At 48.1% G+C, this 13,608-nt stretch overlaps 1 protein-coding gene across 1 annotated transcript in view; it reads left to right on the forward strand.

The window, feature by feature from the left end:
* LOC144755594 (chitotriosidase-1-like) overlaps positions 1–13,608 on the forward strand; it is a 106,260-nt gene that overhangs the window by 76,900 nt on the left and 15,752 nt on the right. Inside the window, exons 8-9 of the mRNA XM_078644702.1 lie at positions 9,440–9,622; positions 10,617–10,733. Of these exons, the coding sequence (XP_078500828.1) occupies positions 9,440–9,622; positions 10,617–10,733 (300 nt within the window). The remainder of the gene's footprint in view (positions 1–9,439; positions 9,623–10,616; positions 10,734–13,608) is intronic.

A 13,608-nucleotide genomic window follows, 5' to 3' on the forward strand; every position in this document is an offset into this window, starting at 1 on the left:
AGCGCCTGTCCCCCTGCCCCTCGCTCTGCCCAGCCCTCCCGCATTACCTACGATGCCGCCACCCTCCTAGCCCTTAACCCCGGTCGCGCCCCCAACTGCGTCCAAGCCGCTCCTGGACACACCCATGGACCTTTCTCCTGCTACTCCTGCAAATTCAGCGGCACCGACAACATCTCCGCTACGACCACTCCACAGACTCCCGACCCCAACCACCTACAATGCATCCTTCTCAACACCCGCTCGATCCACAGACACGCCATTGACCTATGGAATCTACTAGACACCATCTCTCCGGACGTCGCCTTCCTAACAGAAACATGGATGAACGCTTCCTCCGCCCCAGACATCACCATTGCCATCCCTGAAGACTATAAGATCACACGCAAGGACCGCACCGACCACACAGGAGGAGGCATCGCTATCGTCCATAAGAAATCAATCCGCATCTCAACCAGCTCTGACGCCAACCTCGCCAACTCCGAACACCTTCACTTCCAGATCCACATCGACCCCAAGACCACACTCAGAGGCACCCTCTTCTACAGACCACCAGGACCCCGCGCAAAATTTAGTGAAGACATCACGGACTTCATCACTCCTCACGCGCTCCCCTCCAAAGACTACATCCTTCTGGGAGACCTCAACTTTCACCTTGAAAAGATCAACGACCGCAACACCACCACCCTCTTGGACAACCTCGCCAACCTCGGACTTAAACAACTGGTCACTTCCCCCACCCACATCGCAGGTCACACACTCGACCCCATCTTCACCTCCAGCAATCATGTCTCCTTCAGCCACACTACGGATCTCCTCTGGACTGACCACAGCTGCGTTCACTTCACCTACAACAAGCCAAAACCCATCAACCACCTCCAACCAACTCTGCAAAGAAACTGGAACAAAATCACCACCGACCAGATCTCCTCATCGCTCCTTCTAAACACCCCAGCCCACTCTTCTAACCCAGACCAAGCCGCCGCCAACTTCACCCAATGCTTATCCAACACCGCCAACACCTTAGCACCACTGAAAAAACGTCAAAGCAAACCTGGCAACAAGAAGGCCTCATGGTTCAACAATGATCTTAAGAAGTCCAAGAAGCTCTGCCGCTCCCTTGAAAAGGCCTGGAAAAAAGACCCAACCACTAGCACCAAGGACGCCTTCAAAAACGCCACCCGCACTCACCACCAACTTATCCGAAAGGCCAAGACAACAGCATTCAAGGATCGACTTGACAACAACGCCCACAACAGCAAGGAACTTTTCAACATCGTCAAGGAATTTTCCAATCCCTCGGCCAACTCCAACGACATCACCCCCTCTCAAGCCCTCTGCGACTCCCTAGCCTCATTCTTCCACAACAAGATTGCAGACATCCACAACAGCTTCGACAACCAACCCGGAGACCAACCCAACCAACCATTTGCTGAACACTCTCCCCCCGAGAACACCCTTAATGACTGGAACCCAATCTCCACTGAGGACACCATCCGCCTGATGAACTCCATCCACTCAGGATCCCCCACAGACCCATGTCCTCACCACATCTTCAACAAAGCAGACTCCGTCATAGCACCGCACCTCCGGGACGTCATCAACTGCTCCTTCAACTCCGCCACCTTCCCGGAAAACTGGAAACACGCTGAACTCACCGCCCTTCTGAAAAAACCCACAGCGGACCCCACCGAACTCAAAAATTACCGCCCCATTTCGCTCCTTCCATTCCCGGCCAAAGTCATCGAGAAAGCTGTCAACAACCAACTCGCCGCTTTCCTCGAAGCCAACAAATCCCTCGACTCCTCACAATCTGGCTTCCGAGCAAAACACAGCACTGAGACCGCCCTCATCGCAGCAACAGACGACATTCGAACTCTACTGGACAATGGAGACACAGTCGCCCTCATCCTCCTCGACCTCTCTGCAGCATTCGACACAGTCTGCCACAGCACCCTTTTACAACGCCTCAGTAACATCGGAATACAAGGAAAAGCACTTGAATGGATCACCTCGTTCCTCACCGGAAGAACCCAGAGAGTCCGCCTTCCACCATTCAAGTCCGAGGCCACTGAAGTCATCTGTGGCGTACCCCAAGGGTCCTCACTCAGCCCCACCCTCTTCAATGTATACATGAGCCCCCTCGCGGCCATCGCCCGCCAACACAACCTCAACATCATCTCTTACGCGGATGACACTCAACTAATCCTTTCTCTCACCAATGACCCCAGCACCGCCAAAACTAACCTACACGAAGGAATGAAAGAAGTTGCCGAATGGATGAAACACAGCCGTCTGAAACTGAACTCAGATAAAACAGAAGTCCTCATCTTAGGCACATCCCCCTCTGCATTGGGATGACTCTTGGTGGCCGGAAGCCCTTGGAAAAGCACCCATCCCGACAGACCACGCACGGAACCTAGGCGTCATCCTGGATTCTTCTCTCTCAATGAACAGACAAGTCAGCGCCGTATCCTCATCCTGCTTCAACATTCTTCGCATGCTCAAAAAAACATTTCGCTGGATCCCCACCGAAACCAGGAAAACTGTCACCCACGCTCTGGTCACGAGCCGACTGGACTACGGAAACACCCTCTACGCAGGTACCACCGCTAAACTCCAGAAGAAACTCCAACGAATCCAAAACGCCTCAGCCAGGATCATATTAGACATCCCACGCAACGAACACATCTCTGGTCACCTGAAAGACCTCCACTGGCTACCCGTCAATAAGAGAATCACTTTCCGACTGCTAACCCACGCACACAAATCACTCTACGACATCGGACCAGAATGCCTCAACTCTCGACTGTCCTTCTACACCCCCTCCCGCCAACTGCGTTCTTCCAGCCAAGCCCTCGCCACTGTACCTCGCATCAACAAGACCACCATGGGAGGCAGATCCTTCTCATACCTGGCTGCTAGAACATGGAACTCACTCCCCACTTACCTTCGCCTTACCCAAAACCACCTAGCATTCAGAAAGCAACTTAAAACATGGATATTTGACAAGTAATCCTCCTCCCCTTCCTAAGCGCCTTGAGACCCTCTGGGTATGTAGTGCGCTATATAAATTCTTTGACTTGACTTGACTTGACTAGTCCAGCCACTGTGGAGGCTGGAATGTCCCCCTTCAGCCCTGCTGAATCACCAGAGAGAAAATGTTCACTAATATAAAACTCTTTACTCAGCCTAAGGCAAGTAGCATAATGGTGCAGCCCTCGCCGGAACTGCACTCTTCTCTCTGTCCACTTCACTGACAGGAATATTGAGTCCAATTTTAATCCTGAACCTTTACTTCCTTTCATCAATCTCAAATCAGCCCCCTATAATAGCACCTTGCAAACCGATTTGATCTTACTAGGGTTATACCTTATAAAAGAAAATCCTATTAAGGCTGTGTCATCCCTTAACTCATGACTATGACTTTTTCTTTGCACTGGGTGCTAATTATCTTGGACCAGTATTGTTCTCTCTCTCTAATCAATATCTGCCCTCAACTGTTGTGCCTCATACTTGGAAGCAGGCAGAAGCCCTGCACCTTCTCAAAATATCATTGGCAGATACCAGACTCATGTCCAAATACCGCCTATTTCCTCCTTACCATTATAATTCTTGAGAAGTTGATCAACTCTCAAATTACCATGAATCTAGATTAGAATTTGACACCCTTCCCATTCCATCTCAGTCTGGTGGTAGGACTGCCAGTAAAACTGAAAAATGTCTCGTGGCTGCTCCTTATGTGTCTCATCTTATTCTGGATCAGGACAGCTTTGCATTCGGATTTTCCTGGATCTTTGATTGTGCGCTTAATTGGCTTCACCCTTTTCTCACTCGCAGAATCATCTAAACTGTTACCTCCCTCCAGTCTCTAGCCTCCCAGCTTGACCGTGAGGTACCTCAGGGCTCTCCATTGAGTCCAGCATTATCATTTACATTTTATCCTTAGCTGAACATTAAAATCTTTTGGATTAAACAAATTCCATATGCTGGCAATACGCAAATCAACTCATGCACTTGCGTGAGTCTAACACCAACAAGATGGAGTTCATCCTTCTTGGCTATCTGGTGGGGAGGGGCGGTGGCTTCACGGGCCAAGACGGCGGTCGCTCTTTGTTAGAGCTCTGTGTCACAAGCCCTATAATCCATACAAACCAAATGCAGTTAATACAGCTGCTTACTGCATCCTTAAAGGTGGAGCGCCCTCGTCCCCTCCCCAGTACTGTCGGAGAAACCCTTCCAGGTCGACGGGGTGAGCACATCGGTGGCAAGCATTTGGGATTCTGGGTCAAGTGAGGCCTGGTCACAGACTACTTAACCCACACATGGACTGGATCCTCAAAAGGATGAGGTGAGCAGAGGAGCCAGAGTTTGGCGGACCCCATTTACTACTTTCTCCCGAGCCGGTGACACGAATATAGCACATTACAACGTGTGCTTTTACTATGCGGCATGTACCAACGCAATGCCATTACTACGCAAGTCATTACATCGACTTGCAGTAGATGGCGCCGTAACATTAGGATTGTATCATTTACTATTCCAAGTCCAGCCTACGCAACAGTAGGGAAGGTGTTAGAATAGTAAATTATACTATTCCTTATGTTAGAGCGCCATCTACTGCAAGTCGATGTAATGAATTGCATAGTAATGGCATCGCGTTGTAACAACGTGGTCGATGTAATGACCGCGTTGTAAAGGCATCGCGCTCTAATGACTGTGATGTAAAGGTTGGACTTTGACTCACACTTGAAGGCAGGCTGGCGGTGATGGTAAGTGATGAAGAGCGTCTGCACGGAGGTCGCGGACCATTATGGACTCTCTCGGCAGGTATCCTGTCCCATCCGTTCCATTCATTCCCCTGGCAGACTTTATTAAAATAGATTATCAAGGTGCATTTTCTGCCTGGACTATATGCAGAGGCATTGCTATTGGTGCTTAGGACAATTCGGTAAACTGGGTGGGGCCCTTGCCCACTCTTATTAACCAATCTGAAGCAGCCACAGAGGGCACATCAGACTGCTGGGGGACGGCAGACTCAACGGCTACAGTGAGACTCTGGGAGCCTGTTCGGACAAGCAAGCTGGTGCTTGAGTCTCTCTCTAAGCCTACTACCCTGGAGCTTGTGCACCAGGATAGGGGTGGTGGGCCATGTGGGCACCTACACCTAAACCTGTACAGTAATTGGTACGCTTAGCAGACAGCAGCCCTTCGAGGCCCTGTTTGACTGGGGTGGAGATCCCTGCTCCAGTGAACCAGCTCTGAAGGATCATGCAGTACTGGGGCCACCTCGCACTAGGGCTACCCTTGCTGTGAGACCTGGGGCGGTGGAGTCAGATGGTAGTCCCAACGATGAGTGGCCCAGGCGTCGGTGTATCCCCATCATCTGATTCCCACAGGTGGTCCTCGCTCTGCATTGTTGCAATTCTCACAATAGGCTGCCTGAGATCAGCCGCACCTACACAGGCACCCCTGGCAATTAATCCACCAACTGTAGCGCCAGAGACACCTATGCTTGATGACTCTCTGTGCTCCCCAGCACTTACTGATGGCAAGTTAAACAAAGTCCTTGCAGCTATTGAAAACTCATGAATCTCCAAGGAGAACAAGATAGGCTCTCTAATGGCAGAGCTATGTTTTCTCTGAGATGACCACCATAAAATATCAGAAAGAGTCACACAGAGGGAAAGAACGTTGGCCACGCTATAGCCACAAACCACAGCCAATCAACGGAATATTAGATACCTCCAGGACCAAGAGCTTGATGTCGAGGAGAGGACTAAGGATGCTGAGGGACTACCATTTGCATCCTGGGCCTGCCAGAGGGGATTGAGGGCTGCGACCCACTGACTTTCCTGGAGAACAGGTTGAACTCTTGTCTCTGCATCCAACTTTACATTATTCTTCTTGCTGGAAAGAGCCCACAGGATGCTGGTGCAGCTGCCTGTCCCCAGAGTGCGATCATGCCCACTACTAGCCAAGCTCCTCTACTTTAAAACCGAGCCACCAGCTGCCAGATTAACCAGACCTCTGAAACTTGAGAACAGTATGATTGTGTTATTTTCAGACTACACTCAAACAGTCCAGCACTGGCGAGCTTCCTTCTTGCAAGTAAAGAAAAAGGTTTGAGAACTAAGCATCCAATACTTTTTGTTGTTCCTGGCTTGCCTCAAAATTCTTGTGGATAGTAAATCCCTCTTCTTCACACATTACAGGGATGAATGGGACTTGGGTGACAGACACTTCAGCGAGGTGCCTTCAATCCTTGAGCAATTTAAAAATGTATAAAATATGTTACACTGAACCATTTGTGTTGGTGGCTCCTTGCCCTCTGACATTAGCCAACCCTCTATATTGCGATTGTGCATTTTATTTCAAAAATAAGTTATATCATTCCACAGGAACCATTGTCTTTCCTATATAACTATTACCCTGGTTCCTTAGTGAGTAGGGTTCCCCTGTTCCTTTCTTGCAGCCTTGAGTGGCTCACCCCTCCTCTCGGCAAAAGGACAGAGGAGACAAAATCGGGGCTAGATGGGTCCATTCCCTGTTGTCCCTGGTGGCCAAGTCTCCTGCACTGGAACAAGTTATTGAGGATTGCTGTTGGGCAGAGGAGTCTCTGGGGGACTCTGTCAGCCCCTCAGAAGGGAAGAAGGGTCCACACATCTCATCAGATGATGACTCCACAATGATAGACAGCTCCAGCCAAGGTTCTCAAACCCAAACGTTGCTAACCCTGCAGGCAGCAAATGGCTGCCTGCAGGGTCAGCTGGACCACCAATGGACAGTAGCAGGATGCAGCCGAGTTTGGCTCTGAACATGGAATGTTGTGTACCACCACTGTGGCTGCACACTATCCAAGGGCCATGGTAACATGAGCCTCAGCACACAGATGTCAGGGTGCCCCCAACTTCTCTACAGCTGAACTCCGTTCAGATCAGATGCTGAAATACAGGGCTTAAACCTACTTACTCACTGTTCTATAATTGTAAGTCACACCCCATCTTACCTAATAGTTTGACGTTCTAGTCAGTTTGGGCATGCAGCCATTAAGCCACATGTGTTGTTTTGTTTGTTCCCATGTTAACCCAGTTCACTACCAAGCATTTTTGCCAGGTATGCGTGCATCACTCAATTTGAAGAGGGTGGGTAGGTGCATCAGTACAGCTGAGAAGCTCCTCAGGATGTATTTATTTATAGAATTTGTAAAGCGCGCAAATACCGGTGGGTGTCTCGGCGCTGTGGACAGCGAGCAAGAACCAGAGACTATAGATTATTGACTGAATAGCCATGTTTTTGTCATTTTCCTAAAGGCAAGTAGGGTCGGGCTAGACTTGATGTGGATTGGAAAAAAATTCCACAGCTTGGCCGAGGTGACAGTAAATTGTCTGTCATCCCATGATGCTGTCTTGGTGCGGGGTACCCTTAGCAAGTTTGCTGCGGATGACCGTAGAGCTCTGTTAGGGATGTAAGCATCCAGTGTATCCTTCAGGAATAGAGGTCCAGTGTTGCATGATGCTTTATAAGCGATGCAGAGGGCCTTGAATTTAATGTGTTTTTTTATCGGAAGCCAGTGATACTGTCGGATCACTTTTGAGACGGATTTGTACTTGGGGGTTCCTAATAAGATTCTAGCCGCTGACTTCTGGACCAGCTGGAGTTTATTGAGGATTTTGCTCTGTGCATTTATGAAGAGACCATTACAGTAGTCAATATTTGACATAACTCAGGTACTCACTAGGGTCTTTCCAGCCCTGAGTGGGAGGAATGGTAAGAGTTTTTTATCATTCTCAGTTTGTGGAATGATGATGACACAACAGAGTTAACATGGGGTATGAAGGACAGCTTGTCGTCAAATATGACGCCCACGTTTCTGACCTTTGATACCAGGAGTGGAGGGGGTCCCAATTTAGACGGCCACCATGAGGTGGACCAGCCTGGGAATAATTTGTCAACAAGAATGCACCAGTGTCCCGATAAGGCTCATACAATCACCCACTCTATGGCCCCTTCGGCTAAGACTAGTTCCAAACACTGAATGTGTGCAATATACTTACGGCAAGAAAGTGCTACTCTGTCTACTCATACATTAAACGTCAAAATGCACAAATCATATTCTTTCAAGAAACTCACACCATGGTTGGGGAACAGCAGAGCTTACAAAATTACTGGAGAGGGTCTGTTTTTGCCACCACTTACTCTGCATACACCCATAGATCATTTGTCTGCAGCCCCTCTTGAGGTGGGACTCTGAGGGACCCTACTGAACTGGAAAGATGACGCAGTTCCTTATCTTGGAGTTCTCCTCTACCACTCCTCCGCCAATTTATATGAAGGTACCCTAAGGAGAGCCCTTTCCCCACTGTTTGAATCTTACTACTTAGCAGCACAATTACAGTGGGTTTCACGGTGGTTAGAGGGCCGTGAGAGAGACATGTCACAGATCCGGCCCCCTTACACCATACACACTTCGAAACTTCCTATTTCATAGAGTTACACTTCAGACCACATGGTCACTGCAAGTTAGAATTGCCTGTAACTGTCTCATAAGCGTTTCCCACCTCACACACCACATTCCACCCTATGCCCCAGCATAACCCCCTGCAGGCCTGCTACGAATTCAAGGATCCTATTCAGCCAGTGACCTGAGGAACTGGCATGAGCGTTCCCTGATCACAATAGGAGACCTCTTTGTGGATTCCCTCCTCCTTAGCTTCGACCAACTTGTCTCTGACCGTGCCATTCCACGGGGCGGTGTCTCACGTACAGACAGCTGCACAATACATGCTGCGCCCTGTGGTCTTCTTGCACTGCCTTACCCACATACATGCCCTTAACACTTGAAAGGTGTGGCACATTGGGAGGCGATAAAGTCCAGAGCAGATATGCTTTAAGGGTGAATACCTTTATTACTGTGCTGTCCCCAACTCATTCCCAGCCCTGGCACATCCCTCTGAGCTTCCCAGAGACCCAGCTCAGGCTGCTGGGAGTTCAGAGGGATGCAGGCTGTTCTCCCCCACACCAATGCCACTGAGAGTATAACAAGAAACCACTCACCCTTGCGGGAGCTTGGGACATCACTGCCAGTGGGTTTAGAGCAACCTGAACTTGTTGAATAGGCCACACAATATTTATTCTTCATAAAGATGATTTCAAATTCTTCATATTTAGCTGAACAGCAAGTGTGCTAATAACCATAAACGAAGCCAGATGCCAGTAAGCCTCCTCCAAAAAACATTAAAACAGGTGCATAACCACACAACAGGCTTGCATGTTTGTGATGAGCTGCAGCAGACGTCCAAGTTTTCAGATTTTATGCTCACGTCGAGGTCTGCTCAGGTAGCAGGTAACTTCGAAGCACTTTCCAAATGTTGATACATGAAATTAGAGGAGAATGTACCTAAAACAGACTAATTGTGGCGTAAATCATTTATTCCAACAGGACTCTGCTATGAGATACTGGAGGGACAATGGGGCCCCAGCAGAAAAGCTCATTCTTGGGGTCCCATTCTATGGACAAACCTTCAAGCTGTCCTCGTCAGACACCGGAGTCGGGGCCCCCATCTCAGGGCATGGAGCTGTCAGCCCTTACATAACAGAAGGCAGCATGTGGCCCTATTATGAGGTAAGTCCGTGCTGTGTGACACACCCACATGCAATGCGAGATCCCACGGTGCCCTTGGTACCATGAGAGGGGAGGGTTGTGTCAAGTCTTTTAACTCCTGGTGGTAGTTAGCATCACTACTGGTGGCAGTGACAAAAGGGCTTCATCACACACACCCGACAATGTTTACCAAGCAATCCCCACCAGCCAAACATGCACATGGCAACTCTTCACTTGTGAAACTTAGATTGCACTTGGCTCATTCTGGGTCCCTGCATCAGTTGCGCGAAAGGGAAAGGGCAAGATAAACAGCATCTTGTGCCTCAAACTTCAATATGCATCTGGTTCCCACTCGTGCCCTTCTGCTGCTCCATTGTGTTCCCAGCTCAGCACTAAACTTCACTTGACTGCCTTCTTTGGATGAAAGCCTTTCTTAGTTCTCGTCAGAATATCATTCTGTCCCTATTTTCTCATTTTGTTAAGAGCCAATGTAGCTATTTTGTTTTTTAGATATTTTCATTGTTTCACCTATAATTACAGACTGAGCTTTGGATAACCTTCCATTCACCACAGCCATATACTCAAATATTTGTTCAGAAGCCTTGGCCCAAAATACATGTTCCTCCTGGGCACTTTCGCGGTTTTAAAATCTTTGCTGACAGATTAGCCCGGCCTGATCCACACATATTGATGGAATTGCACTGAAAAAATATGGGAAAATCAGCCTTGGTCACACTAAAGACATTAACGGCCACTGTTATAGTCCATACATAGCTGGATATCAATTCCTCAATGGGGACTAATTGAAAGGACCATAAATGCAAGTTGGGTAAAATATATAGTCCCCCATTTATTCCTATGGATCTTGGGATTCATGTATAAAGGCACATTGTACAGCCAACATTTAGATAAGAAGCTATTGCCGGGTGAGTTCAATGTGAGTTTTGTTTTAGCCTCATTGGGGTACTTTATTTTGACACGTCATGTTCCTCATTGCCGCTCTCTTCTTCACCAGATCTGCAAATTTCGAAACGAGGCTACAACAGTTTGGATCGAAGAGCAGAAAGTGCCTTATTCCTTTAAAGGGGCTGAGTGGGTCGGATATGACAACACTGAGAGCATAAAATTAAAGGTAAGACCCTCACCGATGTCTGACTCACAAAATGTTGCCAAAGGTAGGGGCTGGGCTTTCTCATCTGTCTCTTTTGTTCTAGTCACTAATGTAAAGATCAAGGGAAATATCAGAGCAAAGAAAAGTCCATATGTTTGCAGCAATAACTTTAAGAAATTGGCTTATTGTTTGGGCTGGGTGACTGCCCACTCCAAGGAATAATAAAAAAAGTCTTGTGAAGGTATTTTTTTTTGTTTTTTTTTTGAAAATTTCTTTATTAGCAGGATATATGAAGTTATAGTAAGCAGTGCATAACAGGTCGGTACATGAGTCACATATTTGCATCATATGGTCGCACTGACAGGATATACACATTTTTCATTTGTCATTATGTTATCACAACACCCAAGCTAAACTCCCCCCACCCTCGCCCTCCCCCCCTCCAGGCACTTCCTATTCACATTTATACCAGCCCGTGGTGTCGGACATTCTTACACATATATACAGCGTGTGTTGCAGTATACCTGCTGTATGCGTACTAGGGGTATGTGGGGTTAGACACTGTTGTGTTAGCGCCGTCTGTAGCTGTGCACCTGTAGTTCGTGCGATGGGTCCTACCTATCGGTGATCGCCGCATAAGTGTCAGTCTATGAGGTGGGACTACCCCCATTCCTGGTGACCCAAGTCTACAGTGTGTTCTGACTCTGAATCGTTCCCCGACTCAAAGGACCCCAGCAAGGCATTCCAGTCTAGGGAAATGGGGTGTCTCCTAAGCCCTCTGCGTTCTTCGCGCTGCAACGTCGTGCTTTCAGCCTTCCCCCACCTCACTAGCTCCGCCCTCCACATCTCAGGGTCTGGTGGCTTGGGGGACTTCCACCTCATGGTGATCGCACGCTTCGCTAATATCATGGCTAAGTCTGTAAACCGTGTGCCTACACTCTTCCTCCGCTCCACAGGGTCCAGTCCCAGGAGGGTATATTCCAATTTGTTGTATGGCTTGGAAGGGACTAGTCTAGCCAGGTCAGATTGTACTGCGGTCCAGTAGTACCCCAGCTTAGGGCAAGCCCACAGCATGTGAACCAGTCGGGCATCCTCCCCCCCACACCTCGGGCATGTATCAGGAGTATCTGGGAACATAGTGTGCAGGCGGTGAGGCGTCAGATATGCTCGGTGGAGGAGCATGAGCTGTATGAATTTAAACTTCTGGTTCCTCGATACCTTTTTGGGGTACTTCAAGATCCTGTCCCACTCCTTATCTCTGAGTGTTCTCCCAATGTCATGTTCCCACTTATCTCATAATGGTTGTAGCAAGATGGCCCTGCCCTCTCTTATACCATGCGTTATCCACCTGGTCAGGTGACTGCCAGCCCCCATTAGATATTGCGTCGTGATTAGTGGGTTCGTGGGTGGCTCCGTCCCGTCAGGGGCCCATGCCTGTGCTATGTAACATTTCACCCCTGCGTGTAGCAAGAACGACCTCCCAGGTGAGTGGTGTGTAAACTCTTGTGAAGGTAAACCCTGAAAGTCACTAAATTAACCTGAGGACAATGTGCACAGCATTAATGCAGTACCAAAAAATAATAAAGTAAAAACAGCAAGCAATAAAAATCCCAAACCAAATTAGAAAATTGGAGTAAAATTGAATATGCAAAATGACACAAAAATAAAAAACAATGCAATAGGGTAACAAGAGATCTGAATTTTTACATTTCTATGTAAACATAGTTCCAAAAAGCACAAAGCGGCAAAGATAATGAGTGGTTGCAGTAGACCAGGACCTATATGCAAGTTGAGGCCAACCACGATAGAGCATGACTATGGTAAACCAATCAGGATCGTTCTGTTTGAAGAAGACTTTACATCCTGGCTTAGTCTTTTAATTTCCAACCAACCACAAGAGTACACTTTTAAGGACCTAGGACTGCAGGGAGACACTTCAAGACTTACAGGTTGACAGGCAGAAGCCAACAGCAGGGTCTATTCTAGATCCAGTTGCCACTGGTCAGCTAAGTACCTCCAGAAAAAGGCATCTTGCAGCTTGTTGCCTAGCTGCAGGCCTACAAAAGGTCAGGCAACTGACTCTTGGAGTCCACTTCCTTGTCTTGTTTGTAAGAGGGAGTAGGTCCAGTCCTTCAGGGATCCTCTTTGGTCACAGGCGACAGGTCCTGTTCTCTTCTGGTCTTCTGCAGATCCAGAAAGTGTTCTGAGGAGGGTACCTTTAAGTGCCACATTTGTGCTTTGTGCCAGTTATTGGGGGAGACGTTGCACATGCCCTAGCCAATGAAGTAAAATATTCTGGGGCGAACCTTACCCACCTTTTCAGTTGTTCATGTTTGCTTTCCTGCACACAGGCTCAAAATGCCATGTTTCAGGGCACTTTCACGATGGCCAAAGCCTTCAGCCACACTAAACTTGGGCTGTGAGGACTGGAGATGTGTGAGGGGAGTGTCGTCCCACATCTAGTACTAAATTCCAGTTTGCGGCAGGCACTGCATACCCACAACAAACCTATAAATAGAAGTCTGGTTGGATAAAGGCATGGTTCTTCAGCAACCAGAGAGTGGATACACAAAAATTGTCCTGACATTCTATTCTCTATCTTCCTTGTGTGCCCCAATTGTTATACATGGCTCAATAGACATGTCAATCTGGATTTCAAAGAATAGTTTTAGAGGATGCCTACAGCCCCCACTCTAATATTCGATTTTGCTTAACCACATTAGTGCTAAGGCAATTCCTCCTCTGCGCTGCATGACCTACATTCCCATTGTTCATGACGAGCTCAGGTCGTCATGAGCACAGGAGATGAGCTGAGCTCGTCATGAACATGGAAGGGGTTAAAGGAGTCATTTCTCCACATTCTGATCAGCCTAATGTTTGCTCATGTGAGACATTT

Source organism: Lissotriton helveticus, chromosome 5_1 (assembly GCF_964261635.1).
Source record: "Lissotriton helveticus chromosome 5_1, aLisHel1.1, whole genome shotgun sequence".
Taxonomy (NCBI): Eukaryota; Metazoa; Chordata; class Amphibia; order Caudata; family Salamandridae; genus Lissotriton; species Lissotriton helveticus.